The sequence below is a fragment of the Lipotes vexillifer genome, unplaced genomic scaffold, assembly GCF_000442215.2.
Source record: "Lipotes vexillifer unplaced genomic scaffold, Lipotes_vexillifer_v1.1 scaffold371, whole genome shotgun sequence".
NCBI classification, from domain to species: domain Eukaryota; kingdom Metazoa; phylum Chordata; class Mammalia; order Artiodactyla; family Lipotidae; genus Lipotes; species Lipotes vexillifer.
In genome coordinates this window covers 3552193-3568927 of record NW_006786304.1, presented here as the reverse complement: position 1 = coordinate 3568927, position 16735 = coordinate 3552193, and the positions used below count along the sequence as shown (strand labels likewise).

Genomic DNA, 16735 nt, shown 5'->3' with positions numbered 1-16735 from the left:
TCACACAGGGCCTCGTGCCAGCACGCATGCGCGTGCCCCTCCCACGCCCTTTGGCTCCCCACCCCCACCCCAGGAGGCACAGGCCCAGGGGCACGTGCCAGCTGCCCAGAGTGCAGGTTATAGCCCCGCCCCTCCCGACCTCACATTCGGAAACCTCTTTCATTTGTCCTTAGGCACCTCCTATCCACCAATTGGCTGTGAGGTCCACTAGGCCCGCCCCCTTCCTCAATGCTGATTGGTTTAGACATCTATCGCGGACTTTCTCTCTGGAGCTCGGAGATGTAGGCGAAGCCAAGGGGGAGAAGGGCTTCGGTAACGCTACACACAGCCAGTCTCCAAGCAGTCACAGGCTTTATCCCTAGAGAGTCAGTATAGTGTCGTCATTTAGAGCTAGGCTCCAGAGCTACACTACCTAGGTTCAAATGCCCAGGCACATTTGAGCTCTGTGACCTTGGAAAAGTATGTAACTGCTCAGAGCTTCAGTTTCCTAATCTGTAAAATGGAGTTGGTATCTTTTCCTTATAACTGCTGTAAGTATGAAATGAGCCAACATACAATTTGAAAACAGCGCTTGGTGAATGGATGCCTGTAAATTTTGTTTCTCACTACACTTGTCCCCTCAGACTGTTTTTTTTTTTTTTTTTTTTTTTTTTTTTGGCCGCGTGGCTTGCGGGATCTCAGTTTCCTGACCAGGGATTGGACCCCGGCCCACAGCAGTGAAAGCCCAGAATCCTAACCACTAGGCCACCAAAATCAAGGTATGCCAGGGTATTCCCCATACGCTAATAAGCTATATTCTATATTACCTGGTAATGCTGCTTGCCCAATCTTCACTATCTTTCAAAGCCGAACTCCTTAGATACTACTCCTTCTAAGAAATCCCTCACCCTGAGTCCCCCCTCTTTCTTCTCCCACAGAGGTCCCCTGTGCATTCCTTAATCACAACCTTGATCCCTCCCTCAGCTTTGTGTCTGGATCTGCCTCCCCCAACACGCTGGGACAAGGCCAGGATCTGACCCATTCCTTTAATACTCATTCAGCAAGTACTTGTGAACAGCCATAGATGGTACTTGGTATTAATACTGTGAGTCAGGCCCTGTTCCAGGCAAGTGGATTGAGGCAAAACACAAACACAATAAATAAGATTCATCTCTATATCTCAGTATCAACCTACCTAGAAGGAATGAATAGATAGGAAGATCCCATCTGGGAGTGGAGCTACAGGAATATGACCAGGACTCTGAGGGTGGTGTGGGAGCCCCACCTGGTCCGCCAGAAGAGGGAGATCTGGGAAGACTTGAGGACTGAGATTAATTTGGGGCAGGAGGTGGGGGGCAGCGACCTTAGGTGGCCTTGGCTGTAGATGTAGGTTTTGGAGCTCAGACACACCCAACTGAAGTTGTTGGTCAGCCATAGGTTTAGGGAGGGGAGCAGAGGCCACAGATCTGTAAGATGAGCTGCGTGGGAGGGGCTCCAGGCTGGACTTGGGCCTTGCAGCATCTCTAATTTCCTTTATCTTTCTGCATCTTCTACTACCCTCTTTGCAGGGTAATGTCTGTAATGCAAAGACATATAAATTAGAAATTATGCCACAAAAACTGGCATAATTTGAGCAGGGGAGGCCCATGAGCAGATAGGCTCACTAAAGTCCTGGCACTGCCTTGGCGTGAGTGTCTCCTTACAGCTGAGCCTCTAATTTTCACATTTCCATCCTCCTTTTCTCTCCCCCACGTCAGAAGAAAATGGGAGCGTCCCTTCCTTCCCAGGTGCGTTTGAGCCCCCCCCTCAAGGATCCAAGCATGGACTCGTCCACTCACTCCCCTACCACCACGTGAATGAGACACACAGACACACACCCCCACACACAGTAGGTGGTTCCTTCCCCACATTTCTCGCCCTACAGCAAATGGTTTCTTCCCACGAGGAAGGGCGCTAGATTTTCCCCACTCTGCTTTCACGGTAGGGTGGTTTCTCCCTCCTCCCCTCCACGGGTGCTGGATGATCTCGCCTCCCCCCTCGCTCCGTGCCGCCGCCGCTGCCGGAGAGTGAGCGGCCCGGGCAGGAAGCGCCGGACGAGGCCACTGCGCGGCCGCCGTGGGGGAAGCAAGGCCAATTCCACTAAGTAAAGGTTTCCGCCCCGGAGAGGAGGCGGCGCCCGGGATCGGCCGCGCCCTCCGCTAGAGTGCGGGCTTCGGGACAGTCCATTGTTGCCTGAGGGGTAGGGGTGGGCGTGGCGGCGCCGCCTCCTCCGGGAACACTCCCCGGCTGACTGCGCTCGCTCAGCCTGCTGGAGCCGCGGCGCCAAGATGAGTGGAGAAGAGAACCCAGCCAGCAGGCCCACGCCGGTGCAGGACGTGCAGGGCGACGGGCGCTGGATGTCCCTGGTGAGCGACCCCGCCCGCGACACTCCGGAGTCCGGGGCTGGGGGCGGGGGGTGGGGGGTGGGGGGGAAGGCTCTGAGAGAGTAAGCTGGTTTGCGCTGCTCTCATTACGAGATTGGGAAACTGAGGGCAGTTGGCGTGGTGCCGCCTAAGGAAGCGGGGCGGGGCGGGGCGGGCCAGCAGCGCGCGTGCCATTGACTCCCCCTTTACGTCCCCAAAGCACCATCGGTTCGTAGCCGACAGCAAAGATAAAGAGCCCGAAGTCGTCTTCATCGGGGACTCCTTAGTCCAGCTAATGCACCAGTGCGAGGTGAGGCCCGTCCCTCTCTTCCTGCCCCACCCAGGCCTGTGCCCTCACTGACAGACCTGGACCAGAGCCCAGACCAGGCGGTGTATGGGGTACCCGAAATAGCCTCAGGTAACGCCGGGCACCCAGAATCTCAGTATAATGTGCCACATTCTACTGAGAAGGAAGTGTGTGTCCTGGCTTTGTCGTACTGGGTCTGTGTATAGTGAGACTTAAAATGAGGCTTCGTGCAAGATTGCCTAGGATGAGGCTCTTTGTTTGCTTAAATTAGTGCCCAGCCCTAATGGATTTCCACAAAGCTATAGTTATTTCCACAAAGTGAGGGTCAACGGTAATAGGTCTCTACTAAGGGAGCTCAATTATATCTTTCCATTAAGCGACGTTAAACCATGACTTTCCTCAAAGTGAGGTTCAACTGGAATGCTGTTGGTTCGATGCCTGGCTCAAGCAGAATAGGCTTCCGTGAAGGGAGTCCTGCTTCCATGGGGTTTTGTGGAAGTGAGACTATAATGGGTTTGCATAAAGTGAGGTTTGACCATATTGGGGTTTGCTCAAGGTGGGATTTAACCAGACTGCTTCCGTAAAGCAAGGCTCTAACGTGATGACATTTGTTTAACCTTTGGATCGAGAGTGGTGGTCCATGCTGACAGTGCCCCTGTGCCCACACCGCTCCTCTAACGTGATGACATTTGGTTAACCTTTGGATCGAGAGTGGTGGTCCATGCTGACAGCGCCCCTGTGCCCACACCGCTCCTCTAACGTGATGACATTTGGTTAACCTTTGGATCGAGAGTGGTGGTCCATGCTGACAGTGCCCCGTGCCCACACCGCTTCTTGCCCACAGATCTGGCGGGAGCTTTTTTCCCCTCTTCACGCACTTAACTTTGGCATTGGCGGTGACAACACGCAGCACGTGCTGTGGCGTCTGGAGAACGGGGAGCTGGAACACATCCGGCCCAAGGTGAGCAGGGCTTGGGTGGGCAGCTAGAGCACCCTTAGCCTGCCCCTTCACCACTGCTTCATGCCTCTCTTTCCACAGATTGTGGTGGTCTGGGTGGGTACCAATAACCACGGGCACACCGCAGAGCAGGTGGCTGGAGGCATCAAGGCCATCGTGCAACTGGTGAACCAGCGGCAGCCCCAGGCCCGGGTCGTGGTGCTGGTGAGAGAGTGGGAGGGTGGGAAAGGAAGAACGGCAGTGTTCTGGGACCCCTTCCGGTGTAGCCACAGCTGCACGGTTCTGGGCAGCCTAGCACAGAGCAGTGGTTGAAGGCAGAATCTTGCTTGCTACACCCATCAGAGGGGCTGTGGTTAAGGACACGTTCAGGGACCAGTTAGCCCCTTTTGCCCGAGAGACTGCTAGAGATTCTCGGGGTGTTGAGAAATTCAAGACACTTAAATAGCCAAAAGTTGTCAGGCATTCCCAGGGTTAATCTTGCCTCCATCACTTCTAGAAGGTCTCACTTCTAGAATAAGGTCTCAGACCATCATCTTCCCATCCCTAGTGTATTCTGCAGCTGGGGACTTACTGGTGGGGGGTGGAGGACAGTTTGGCACAGGGAACAGGATACCCAGAGGCTGGTAGGATGCCTCCTCACAACTCTTCTTGGCTTCTTCAGGGCCTGCTTCCTCGGGGCCAGCACCCCAACCCACTTCGCGAGAAAAACCGACAGGTGAATGAGCTGGTACGGGCAGCACTGGCTGGCCACCCACGGGCGCACTTCCTGGACGCAGACCCTGGCTTTGTGCACTCAGATGGTACCATAAGCCACCATGACATGTATGATTACCTGCATCTCAGCCGGCTGGGGTACACACCCGTTTGCCGGACCCTGCACTCCCTGCTTCTGCGTCTGCTCGCCCAAGACCAGGGACAGGGTGGTGCTCCCCTGCCAGAACCCACACCCTAAGCATCTGCCTCCTGCAACATTAAATTTTCATTCTTCAGTCTCCCATTCTCTGCTTTATGGCCAAGCCCATCTGGGTACCTGAATCTCAACTCCAATGTCTGTGACCCTGCATCTCTGCCCAAGGCAGGCCGCACCAATCCGTCAAGATACTCTGGCTCTTGTAGAGTCAGGCAGATTTCTATCATCACAGTGGTGCTCCAGGCAGGCACGACCAATCAGTACAACACGAAGTGAAACTGGTTTGCTAACATGGCCCTATAGGATCATGGTCAAGCAAGACTTCTGGGTGACCCAACAGTCAAAGCCCACTCAAAGCTGCCCTCCAGTCTGCACGTGCTCTTCCCCCTGACTGGAACTTCTGGTGCTCTGGTCCTAGCTTAAGTGTGACTTCCTGTGGAAGCTTCCTGACCTTTCCACCCCTAGCAGTCATCCCTCCACACAGCATATGGGTATTTTTCTCTCCAGAGCAGCACTGTCCACAGGCTGTGACGGAGGCGTAAACCAGGAGAGGTTCCTTCTGGCCTGGCTGCAGTGCTGGTTCAGGCCACACAAGGGCAGCAGGGGTCACTGGGGACAGCGTGGTACTCTGGGCTGACTGGCCTCCCCACCCAGTGCCACCCCTGGCTCAGACTTCTCTCGTTCAACTGGAACGTCAGAGGTGAACTGCTCTTCTTGTAGTACCACATCACAGGCCTTCCCCAGCTCGTGCGTGTTGGATGGCTTAACAGGCCTCTTGACTCTGCCCATCACGTCCCCCTGATGTAGGGAAGGGACGGTCCTGGAATCGTACCCCCCACCTCACGGTGGTTATGGGGAGAAGTCCAGCTCCACGGCCAGCTGGGGGTCAGACTGGTAGGACCAACATCCCTTCTCCCTTCTGAGCAGGCAGCCACACAGGTGTGTTAAACAGCTTTAATCTCGGTCATTGCGGCTTCTCAGCACAGTAAGAAATATTGCACATGATCAACATGTTTTGTTCTGGGGATGGGGACAGGGTCGGGGAATCACCTTCTTAGAAAGTACAACCCAAGCTGGGAGGGCAGAGGGGGTGGGGAGAGAGAACCCTCCCCGTGCCTGTGGCAAAGTGCAGGAGCCCCCACCCCCAAACTAACCTGAGTCCAGCCCCTCTGGGGAAAAAAGGGGTACATGAACTCCCCCTACTCCACAGGCGCCTCCCTGTGGCCCGAGGCCCACACTACCCTCCAGCTTGCAGCCCTCACACGAGCCATTTTGCATAAAGTACAAGTGAAAAGGTCTGAAGGTAACACACTCCAGGTTATGTACAGGGGCTCGGTGAAGGGAGACTGTGCCCCCTGCTTCCCCTCAGCTGCCCCCCATCACAGGGAGGGGGCTGTGGGGGGAGGGGGATAGACAAGAGGAGCAGGCCTCATTCCGTCCCAAACTGGAAAGGACGCAATGGCTTTGCTGGGGAGGAGGTAACCATCCTGCCCCCCCATTCCTGCCACCTACATACTGTCCGTGTCCTGAGGGGAGTACTGTGGGTCTGGGGTCTTCTCAGGAGCCCCTCACCTGCCTGTGGCAGCTGTGGAGGGACCAGAGGGGGGTGGTGAGGGTTGGGGGGGCCCCTCCCAGCCAGGCTGTCCGGGCCCTGGCTCTGGGGGCGGAGGCAATGGCGGGGCAGCCGGGGCCGTGCCAGAGTCCGAGCCAGGTGAGGTGGGGTCAGGGCCCCCAGCAGGGCTGGGAGTGGGGACAGGGGCAGCAGCAGTGACAGTGGGGGGCGGTCCAGGGAGGGGGGCCTCGGTTCCCGGGGGCTGCTCCGTGGGAGTGGCCGCCTGCATGATCTTCTGGCGCACCTCACGGATCTTCAGCTGCAAACAGACCTTAGAGGGGAAGATGTCTGCGTAGCGGGCCTGGAAGGCTGCCGTGGCCTGGGCTGTGGACAGAAGGGTGGTGGGGAGGGCAGGGTGAGATGCGTGGGTAGGCCCCCTCCAAGTGCCCCCCAAGACTCCGCACCTGCTTACCTGATGGGAAGAAGCCATGGTCCTGGAAGAGCTGCATGACAAGGGCCCGGCGCTGGTCCAGGGTGCGCCGCAGCGACGAGTATGGCACCTTCTCGTATTCCAGCTCCCCGAGCACATCCTCAGCTTCTGTACCTGGGAGCAGCGCAGGGAGCACAGTCGAGCCTCCGCAGCAGCCTGGCCCTCCACCACTGTCCGAGGGGCCGCTCCGCCCTCACTGAATTCTATTTCACAGTGGGGTTTAGGGATGGAACCCACCCAAGGTCACGTACCAACTTAGGGGCCTGTTGAATATCAGAACCCACCCTTGACCTGCTGTCCTTCCTCTCAGCAACACCCACCCCACCTCTCCCATCTTTAACCCCGTTCCTGGGACCCCCACCCCTCTTGGAGGCCCTAGGACCCCCGTAGCTCTGCCTGCCACCACACCGGCACCTGTACGGTCAAAAGTGAAGATGTCTCCCTCGCACTTGGCACTCTTGGGGGTGTTGGGCTCCGAGCTACAACTGGAGCGTCTCCTCATCTTACGCTTGGGCGAGGTGGGGTCCTCGGGGGCTGAGTCCAGGTCTGGTCAAACAGAAGCAGGCTCAGTGGAGATGGCCCCAGTCTGTCCCACCTACCCTGGGTGCCTTGCGCTCGCCTACCAGTGGAGTTCTTCCTCTTCTTGCGGTAGGAGCCCAGGATGGCCCGGGGTGAGGTGGCCAGAGACTGCAGGGTGGGCGAGGGCAACACCTCCTCAGGCCGAAACTCAGGCAGCTCAGCAAAGCGCTCTTCGAAGTCTACCTCCGACAGGACCCTGCTGGAGAGCGGGCAGGGTCACCTCCTCTGCCCCAGCCTGCAGCTGCCCCCTCTGCCACCAACCCACACACTCCAAGTCCCCCAGCCCATGCTCACTTGTCCACAGAGTCAAAGGTCTTCTTCAGGGGCGGGGGCCGCACCTTGACCTTCTTGCCGGCACTAGCCGCCTCCTTGCGCTCGGGGGTGTCCCCAGCTGCCCTCCCACTGCTGCCCTCACTGCTGCTGCCGCTGCTACCAGGGGCTGGGGCTGGAGCCGGGGCCGGGCTGGGAGGGGTGGGAGGCTCCCCTCGGCTCTCCAGGCCCAGCCCGGGGACACGCCAGTCTGAAGATGAGCTGGAGAATTTGCTGGCCTGGGGTGAGGATGGCAGGGAGATGGAGGACACTGGGTTCAGACTCACCTGGGCAAGACCCAGAAATACAAAAGATGAATGCTGACGGCCAAGACACAGAGCCATGGGGAAGACCCAGTCATGCAGACAGACAGGCAGGAGAACAGAGGAGGACCCACAAGGGCACGGTTCAGACAGGGACGGAAGAGGGGTGGAACAGAAGGGCAGGCAGGGGACTGAGGGGCCAAGCCCAGCAGCAGGGAACCCCCAGGCCTGCTGGGCACTCACCATGGTCTCAGGGCCCTTGGCACTGGTCCGCTCCTCAGCAGGTGGGGGCGGCGGGGGACTGCTCCGGGCCGGGGGAGCCCAGGTCTCTGGGGGCAGTGGAGGGGCTGGTGTTGTTGGCCGCCCCTCAAGCTCTGACTCGGATGCAGGGGGCTCACGAGCTGGGCCGGGCTCCAACGGCTGCCGGGACGCAGGGCCTGGCCGCCCAGGGGCACCTGCCTCAAAGGAGCCCACAGGAATGCTGGCAATGGCCGCCTTCACTTTCTGGGGGGCCTTGGGGGTGGGCCGCTGGGCCTTGGGGGCCACTAAACTGTAGGTCATGGAGCCTGCTGGTAAAGAGAGTATTTGCAGAGCCAGGCCTGACTGGAGCCCATCCCCTGGGTCTCCCCATTCACCCCACCCTCGGTTGGCCCGGCACCCACCTGTGGCACTAGGGAAAGGGCTGGTAGGGGCCGGGGTGGCAGTGGCGGGGGCCGGTGGGCCCTTGGGCAGGATGGTGGCAGCAGGTGGGGTGGTGTTGGTGGCCACGGTGTAGACCAGGCCTGGGGGAGCCTGGGATGGCTGGGCCAGGGGTGCTGAGGAGGTGGGTACAGGGCTGCCAGGGTAAAACGCTGTGATGACGGGACCACTGGGGGCTGCGCAGGTGGGAGGCAGCTGGGGGCTGGGCACGGGTGACACGCCCACCTGGCCAGGAGCCAGCAATGGGGCTTGGCCTGAAGAGAAAAAGACCGAGGAGAGGCAGGGGACCCAGTTAGGGCCGGAGCTGCCTCAGCCCCACCCTTAGTCCCCAGCTGCCTGCCAGGCCACCCCTCACCTGAAAGCAGGGGCTGCACGAAGGCGGGGCCGCTGGGCCCCAGCGAGGTGAAGCCTAGGGCTACTGAGCTCGTGGGTCCGTACGAAGTGACTGTTCCAGCCTGACTGGATGCAGGACTGGTACCCAGGGGCAGCGCATGCCCGCCTGCTGACTGCACGTAGGTGATCCTGCCGCAGAGAGAGGAAAGAAGAAGGTGTAGGCGAGCTGGCCCCACCTAACCCCTTCCCTGCACTCACCTCCAGATGAGGGCTCAACTGCCATTACCTGGTGGAGGAGGGCAGCAGAACCTTCTGAGGCTGAGAGGCGGGTCCGGGGAGTGTGGCCGGGCTGAGGGGCGGCACCAGGCCGCTGGGTGTGCTCACAGGCACCGGAGTCAGCTGGATGATCTGTGGGCAAGGGCACCACAGGCTGAGGTGAGCTGAGGACCCAGAATGGGGCAGGAGAGGACCAAGACCTCGGAGGCTGGACCTCAGCAGAGACACAGGACAGAGAAATTGGGATGGGGACGGGAAGGGCGAAACGAAGGCAAAGAAGACAGCGACAGATAGGAGACACAGAGAAGGGACAGGGTACAAACACGGAGGGCAAAATCAAGATACGCACAGATGTCGAGCAAGACAGAGGCCAAGAGACAAAAAGGGAGAAAAGAAGAACGACAGGCAGACACAGAAACCATGGGACACAGAGGCCAACACCCAGGAAGAGAAGAATAAGAAACAGGCGGGCCACCACCAAGGTGCCCTTACCTTGCTGGGTGGCTGAGCACCGTTCTGCACAGGTACTGAGAAGGGTGGGCTCACCAGGGGCACCGGCTGGCCGGCCCCTCCTCCCCGCACTGACATGCTAGGGGTGGCCAAGGGCACTAGTACCTTCCCAGGTAGCAGCTGGGCTGAGCCACCCGGGGGCGGGGCCTGCACAGGAGAAACTGACTGGGCTGCAAGTTGAGAGACAAGGGAGCAGGTGGTTACAAAGGAGTTGAATAAGCCTGTGGTCCCTCTCCGTATGCTGCCCAGCTCAGGCCTCACCTTTTGGGGGCGGGGCAGAGGGTACGGACTGCAGGATGGGGATGCCAGGAGTGGGTGCGGTGGCAGCCAGGACTTTGCCGTTGGTGGAGGTGCCCGGCGGGAGGGTGAAACGGATGCTGGTGGTGGGTGCAGGGCCGCTGGGAGCTGCTGCCTTGGTCCCGGGGGCTGGTGCTGGGGCAGGCGCCACTTGAAGTTGCTGGGGCAGCGTGGGCAGAATATACTGCACCTGGGTGATTCCCCCAGCCTTGCCCAGGGGACCTGGCTGCAGGATGCCCAGGGGCATTGGCCCATTGGGCCCATTCCCAGCACCTGCTCCTGAGCCCGCAGCCGTCCCGCTGCCAGGGCCCCCCTGGGCAATGAACTGGACAGCTGGGGGCGCTGGGGCCCCATAGCCCGGGGCGCCCACCAGCAGATTGGTGACAGTGGCAGGCGCCTTCCCCACAGCGCCCAGTAGGGGTCCAGCCACCAGATGTGAGGCTGTTGAGGTGGCCGCTCCCGACTTCTTGTCTGAATACACTAAGCTGACGCCCAGTGGGGAGCCCCCAGGTGCCCGGGACCCAGCAACTGTCTCAGTCCTGGCACCGGCCGTGTCATTTGGAGACGCTTCTGCCCGGCCAGAAGTGGGGAAAGGCTTAGAGGCGATGGGCACAGGAGTGCTGCTGACAGGCCGCACCACATTGGTGACCATGGTGGCGGCCGGGCGGGACAGGGGGGCTGCTGGGGCCCCATAGGCCAGCGACGGGGCTGGGGCCGAGGGCATGCGAACTCCGCTGCCCTCCCGTTCCTCCTTGTTTGAGGGCAGGACAAGTGTCTGCAGAACACTTCCTCCCCCGCTGGGAGGTGCCGCAATGACTGAGGAGCCTGGTGGCTCCAGGCCCCCCACGCTTTCAGGTCTCTTGCGCCGGAAGGTGGCAGGATCCGTGGGGAGAAACCGGGTGGCCTTAGGCGTTGCTGGGCCCCCAGTTCCAGGGGGTGGGGGCCGTAGGGGACCTGTTGTGCTGCCCTGACCTGACTCCTGGGCCTTGAAGGTCCCTGAGCCCAGCGGGAAGGAGGTGGCTGCTGAGGCCGAGGAGGAGGCAGGCGAGGATGAGGAGGATGGGGTGGGCCCGTAGCCTTTGCCGAAGCCGGCAGGTGGATCTGGGGGCCCTGGGGGCTCAGGGTCCAGCGATGGACGGCAGTGAGTAAAGGAGGAACGGATCACAGGCGAGAACACCTTCCGACCAAATCCCTGAGTGGCAGGAGAAGGGAGACACGAGCATGTCAGGGGAGCCTGGATACCCACACCCTGCCCATCCCGCCCATCCCAACCTCCCTGTCCCGCCTGGCAACCAGGCCAGCCGAAGGCCTCCACTCATCCAGGCTGAGACCCAGTTCCCCATGGAGCAAGTAGCTCACCCTCTCTGCGCCTTAATCTCCCCCTCTGTCAAGGTACAGAGAAGTTAACATTTCCACCCCCCTTCCCTTGATGCGTGAGACCAGACAGCAGCAAGCCCCAAGCCCTCACCTTGCTGCCCTCTGGGTCCTCCCCAGAGCTGTCTCCGCTCTCGCTGTCGGTCACCCGCTCCTTGCACTTGAGGTCAATGTCAGTGGTGCTGAAGCCATCGTCAGCTGAGAGAGCAGAGGGAAGAACAGTGCTGGTAAAGGGCTGGGTGCAGGGCTGCCCAGGAGGAACAGTGTGGAGCCTGGCTCTGGCCTCGGCTCTGCCCCGAGTTAGCAGTTAAGTGCTGTCCAGGAATGCTGTTCCTCACCAGGAAGAAGTGTTGTTCCAAGTGTTGTCGAGGAATGCTCTGCCCACCTGCCCGCCAGCAGACCCTAAGAGCACACTGGTAACAGCACCTAATACTGTGTCCAATGGCCCGGCCATGCCCGTGTCCTCCCGGCTTCCTGTCTGGCTTGGGGCTTCTTGAGGGCAGGGCTGAGCTTACTTAGTAAGGCCTGAACTGAACATGCCCGCAATCACAAACGAACATGGAAGGGAAGAAAAAGAAGGGGCCTAAGGGCCTGGACCAAATCTTCACCCACCCTCCAAACCTTAGCCAGCTGCTCCCTGGATAGGATTCTGGGCCCTGCAACAGCTTACCAATGACATCATCATCCCCTTCCTCCTCACAGATGACCATGCGTTCCTCGTCACTGGTCATGTCCTCACTGGCTGCACGCTGGGAACGGGAGGCCCGGGTGGGCAGCAGTGGGGGCCGCCCACTGGCTGCCAGAGTGCCTCCCTCACCGGGGGCCGCAAAGGGGCCTGGAGCCCCATACTGGGTGGAAGGCTTTGGGCCAGAGTAGGATGCAGGGCCAGACACCATCTGCAGGAGAAGTGCAGGGAGAGTTCAGCCAGTGCTGTCGCCGTGGGCAGCCTCCCTACACATCGCCCCGACCCCCATGGCCTGCACCCCACACCTGAGTCAGTTCCTGCAGCGCCTGGCTGTCTACTTCCCCGCCATCCAGGCTGTGGACCCCGCTGTGGGAGAAGGCTCGGGGCCGGGCTGAGCCAGGTCCGCCGACTGTGTGCAGACGTTCTGCCCCACAGGAGCTGCTCCCCGGAGCCTTGGTGTCCGAGCTCAAGAGCGTCTGGGCTGTGACGGACAGGAGCTCCGAGGACACTGTAGGGTGGAAAGAAAAAAGTGTCGCAGTCAGGAAGCCTCCTCCCAGTGCCCAGGCTGGCCAAGCTATCCACAGATATTTCTAGATACCAGGCAGAAGCAGGTTGGACTTCCTGGGCCACCTGGCAGAAAAGAGATACCACCCACCAGGCCAGCATTTCCCCTGGTTCCTGCCCTCTTGGGTTGCGAGGAGCAAGCCCACTGCTCCCTGGGAGGCAGTCTTTCTGAGAGCATGAAAGCCTGGAGCCAGGTATGTGTGGCGAGGCCTAGCTAATAATCACTGGACTATCTGAGCCTCTACTCCCTCATCTCAGAGAAAAAGGAACGTCTCCTCCCTCACAGAGTCGTGGGTCCAAACCCACAGGATCACTCCAGAGAAGCGCCTCAGGATGGTGCCGGGCACACTAAACACCCTCAGGCAGTAGAAGCAGGCAACGAGGGGCTTCCAACTGTGGTCCTGAGAGCCAGATGAGCTGGGGTTTAAATTCAAGCTTTGCTACTTTCTAGTTTTTTAGTGACTTCACGCAAGTGCTTTTGTCTCTCTAAGCCGTTTCCTCACATCTGCAAAATTAGGTACGCTTCTGAATACTGAAAATTATGCTCTTCTTGATGCCTGTCATAGTAAGTGCTCAGCAAATGGCACTTGACAATAAGACTTCTGCTTAGAAACCTTATCTATTTGGACCTCCCTGACCCCTTCCCAAGAGATAAGTACCAGTTCCTCTGTGAGTAAGGGTCCTCAGATAAAAGAGACAGAGCTGAGAGGAGCTTCTGGGGAAGCGGGTGAGCAAGCAAAGGGGAGGTCGGTGTCAGGGCAGAAGCGCCAAAGGGCTCACTAACCTCCAGGGGCAGCGGCGGTGCCTGTCTCCGACATGCTCCGCTCCCTTGGCTCCTTGTGCCCTCCTGCCAGCCCCAGGCTTGTAGGCTTGGCCTCTGAGCTGGACTTCTTCCGGTCCTTGTTGCACCACTTCCAGTCTGGGTGGGCCTTAAAGTGGGCCTCTTTCACCTGGCAGGAGAGGGCAGGGAGACCCTTCACTCACCCACTCTGCCAGAGGAAGCCGAGCAGCCGCGAGGAGGCGGAGTTACCTGGAAGGCCAGGTCGTGGTACTTCTGCTTCTCCTTGGGCCCTAGAGCATACCACCACTCGCCCAGGATCTTACTGACGGTCCGGTTGTCCTGGTTGGGGTGACGCTGGTGGACCAGGGCCCGGTGCCGCTTGCTAAAGATCATGAAGGCATTCATGGGCCGCCGGATATGGTCCTTCTCCCTCTGCAGTAGACACAGGCCCGAGCAGGAAGGTTAGGACTGGGGAGACGGGCTTGGGTGGCCACAGGGTGAGCTGCGGATAGGTGGAGATGAGGCACCTTGTTGGGGCTGCGTCCATCCTTCTCTGACGATGAGTCTCGCTCCTTGGGCAGGGCGCTGAGGGACTGCGTCCGGCGTTTCCCAGGCGGCAGAGGCAACTGGATCTCAGGAGACATGATGGAGAGGAAGCTGTGGCGGGAGCGGCAGGGCAGTGAGAGCCATGTCTCTGGCCACTCCACCCTCCTCCCCAGTCCCAAGCCTCAGGGCACTCACGCGTCGTCGTGGTCACTCTCTGTCTCACTGTCCAGCCGGGGCTCTCCTGGAGGACCAGGGGCCTCCTCCTCCGTCGTGGGAAGGGGGCCCTTTCCAGGTTCCACCACCCCCAAAGTGTGGGGGGGTCCGGGCCCTGGGCTCTCAGGGCATGTAGCTCCAGGGGGCCGCCCAGGGTCAGCATTCCCCGTCCCGCCTGGTGGCTGCTCGTGAGCAACAGCTGCCGACTCAGCAGGTTCTGGGGGCAGAGCGGCAGGCAGATCAGAGGGCTCCTGGGCCATCTCGACCCCATCCCCATGCCTTCCCAGAGCCTCCCAGCCCTCACCTTTGCTCTGGTTGGAGGCCACTAGGTGGCTAGCAGGTTGCTGGGCCTCACTTGGCTGCACGGAGGGGTCAGGCTGGCTGGGGGCCAGGAAGGGGACTAAGGAATGCCAGGGGAACACGGCCACAGAGCGAGGTTCCACGTTCGTCCACACTGTGGGAAGGAGTCAGCTGAGCTGTGCGGCAGGAGAGCTTGGCCTTGACCCCAACCCAAACTCTTCTCCACCCTGGACAAGGCGGCTCCACCCCTTCTCTACACCCCCTTCCTCAATCCCAGAGCCCCCTGGGCCCGTGCATGCGACATCACTCAGGAAAAACTCCTTCCTGAAAGATTTCTAGATTTTTAAGAAAGAAAACAGAAGCAGGGAAACGGTCCTCACACCCCACTCCCTCCCCTACCTCCAGCCCCACCTCCACCAGCCTTGCCACCAGGGACCAGGCCAGAGAAACGACTGGCTCCTGTCTCCAACCAGGCCATGTTTGCTTGCCAACTCACTCTCTCAAGGCCCCTAGACCTTAGCAAGGCTGCAGACCCTCCCTCAGGCAATTCCCATCACCGTGTTGCCACCTGGCAGAGCCCCTCACCTTGGCCTCATACTCCCTTTCTCTTTTCCTGAGGCAGACAGCCCAGTCTCCCCACCCTCTCCTCCCGTCCCCACTACTCACAGGGCATGCGGTCTCAGGCCTTTCTCCTTGCCTCCCTCCCCCTACCACAGACCCCAGGGAGCCAGACCTGCCTTTCCCAGGCTGGGCACAGGTAGCTCCAGCATCTCTTTCCTCCTCAAAGAGAATCTACTGCCCATGAAGAGACCTCCCAGCCTCCCTCACTCTATACCCCTGAGCTTATCTCTCTAGTGTAGTGTCCAGCCCCCTTGCCCAAAAAGATGGGAGGGTGTGGTAAACTCTTCAGACAAAAAGGCACAGACAATGGGACAGACGAGAGAATGATTACAAGACTCTGCCCAGGCAAGGCAAAGGAGCCAGGTGTTTCCTTAAGGCTACACACAGGAAGGTACTTCCCTCACCAGGGCGCTGGTCCTAGAGGTCCAACCTTCTGCTCCAGAAGCTGGGTGGTAAGGGAGCCAGCCCACCCCTTACGGCTGAGTCCCACCCCTGGCTGGACTCCTGGGGCTGGCCCAGGCTGGGAGTGGGCTTCCTACTCACTGCCAGCTCCCTGGGGGAAGTGGAAGCAGCAGAGGAGGCCCCTGCTAGGGGAAGACCAAGAAGAGAAGAGGGAAACGCCCTAGCCCTGGTCCCCATCATTCCAGGCTCCCCCTGATCTGGATCAATCTGACCTAGGCTGATCCCCCCGCCAATGCCTTCCGAAGGCTGGCCTAAAGGGAGCCCCTATGTGAGGCACTGGCCTCAAGACCTTATTCTGTGAGATGCTGACGAAACAAAAAAGTAGATATCAAGGCAACAGGAGAGGAACAAAGAAGCCCACACCGGAAAAGGACTCAAAACACTATGAAGATCCCATCCACTACCACGGGGGCACTGGAGCCCCAAAAGCCTGCTGGGCCCTCCAAACCCATGACAGCCTTCAGAGACCCGGACCTGTCCCTCTCTTCACAAGGATCTTTCCCATCAGGCCCCCTCATCTTCTGCTGGGTGGGAAAGAGGGGGCCCAGTATACAATGGGAGAACAGTCCTTTGGTCCTGTCCCTCCTGAACTCCTCCCTAGTGCACTACCCTCCAGGTTCCCGGGTCTCTTCCTCTCTCTGAAAAGCAAACCACCAACACGTCACTCTGTTCTGAGCAAACAGTGCCTCACTCCCTTCCCAAGACCTGTCCTTAGCCCCACTACTCAATCACAGCCCCTAGTCCCTTCTCCCTCTATTCCACACCTGGCACCAGCAGGTCTCACGCTGCTCCTATTCTAATCCATGCTCCGAAGCCAGGTACTCTGCACCCCTCCTCACCTCCCATGACAACATACCTTTCCCACCCCACACCTAAACACCACAGCTGTCCTCAGCTACTCCCCACTCTGCACTCCCATCCCTCCACTACACTCCCACCTGCCGTCACTAACCACTCAGGCCAGCCGAGCTCTATAACTTTCCCCTCTACTCTGCCTCCACCGTTCTCTTACTATAACCCCATCACCATTACTTCGCACTGAGCACCCCGACACCTTGACCCCTGCTGTCCCAGGGCCCAGGCGCTACTGACCGAACATGCCGAGGCCACGGGAGGCCGCGCCGGACGCGGGCACCAGGGGCCTGTGGGCTGAGTACATGGTCCGGCACGGGGTGGCCCGGCCGGGGCTCGCGCCTCCTCAGCGGCCGCCGCCGTTCCGCCCGCCGCCGGCTCCTCGGCCGCCACCGCTCGGGCCCGCGGGGAGCTGGAGGCCGTCGCCGCATGCCCCCCCCACCGCCCCCCCTCCGGCCGCCCCACGCGGGGGG

General features: G+C 59.9%; 2 protein-coding genes across 3 annotated transcripts; one reads left to right on the top strand and one right to left on the bottom strand.

Moving 5' to 3' along the window:
• Positions 1 to 1873: 1873 nt before the first annotated feature.
• Positions 1874 to 4637, top strand: PAFAH1B3 (platelet activating factor acetylhydrolase 1b catalytic subunit 3). Of its 2 annotated transcripts, XM_007458606.1 has the most exons (6): positions 1874 to 1950; positions 2284 to 2384; positions 2602 to 2691; positions 3533 to 3649; positions 3728 to 3850; positions 4308 to 4637. In XM_007458606.1, exons 2-6 carry the CDS (start codon positions 2307 to 2309, stop codon positions 4596 to 4598), a joined length of 699 nt encoding a protein of 232 aa, XP_007458668.1. In that variant the 5' UTR covers positions 1874 to 1950; positions 2284 to 2306; the 3' UTR covers positions 4599 to 4637. The 2 variants fall into 2 exon arrangements, with proteins under 2 accessions (XP_007458668.1, XP_007458667.1); XM_007458605.1 differs by lacking the exon at positions 1874 to 1950 and having other exon boundaries at positions 1991 to 2384.
• A 1487-nt stretch (positions 4638 to 6124) lies between these two features.
• CIC (capicua transcriptional repressor) lies at positions 6125 to 16569 on the bottom strand. Its single transcript, XM_007458604.1, has 20 exons — positions 16503 to 16569; positions 14332 to 14481; positions 14010 to 14244; positions 13796 to 13925; positions 13518 to 13700; positions 13272 to 13437; positions 12229 to 12431; positions 11909 to 12134; positions 11333 to 11436; positions 9829 to 11056; positions 9550 to 9737; positions 9068 to 9189; positions 8804 to 8970; positions 8412 to 8702; positions 7993 to 8318; positions 7472 to 7725; positions 7222 to 7376; positions 7013 to 7144; positions 6581 to 6712; positions 6125 to 6492 (listed from the first exon to the last, which is right to left on the bottom strand). The coding sequence occupies exons 1-20, from the start codon at positions 16567 to 16569 to the stop codon at positions 6125 to 6127; spliced, it is 4827 nt and encodes a 1608-aa protein (XP_007458666.1).
• Between the last annotated feature and the right edge of the window lie 166 nt (positions 16570 to 16735).

Coding starts and splice junctions, on each gene's coding strand:
- CIC (XM_007458604.1), bottom strand. CDS start 16,569: ATGTACTCAGCCCACAGGCCCCTGGTGCCCGCGTCCGGCGCGGCCTCC. Junction 13,926..14,009: donor GAGAGTGACCACGACGACGC/GTGAGTGCCCTG, acceptor CTCCCGCCACAG/CTTCCTCTCCATCATGTCTC. Junction 9,738..9,828: donor CTCTGCCCCGCCCCCAAAAG/GTGAGGCCTGAG, acceptor CTCAACTTGCAG/CCCAGTCAGTTTCTCCTGTG.
- PAFAH1B3 (XM_007458606.1), top strand. CDS start 2,307: ATGAGTGGAGAAGAGAACCCAGCCAGCAGGCCCACGCCGGTGCAGGAC. Junction 2,692..3,532: donor AGCTAATGCACCAGTGCGAG/GTGAGGCCCGTC, acceptor TCTTGCCCACAG/ATCTGGCGGGAGCTTTTTTC. Junction 3,650..3,727: donor TGGAACACATCCGGCCCAAG/GTGAGCAGGGCT, acceptor CTCTTTCCACAG/ATTGTGGTGGTCTGGGTGGG.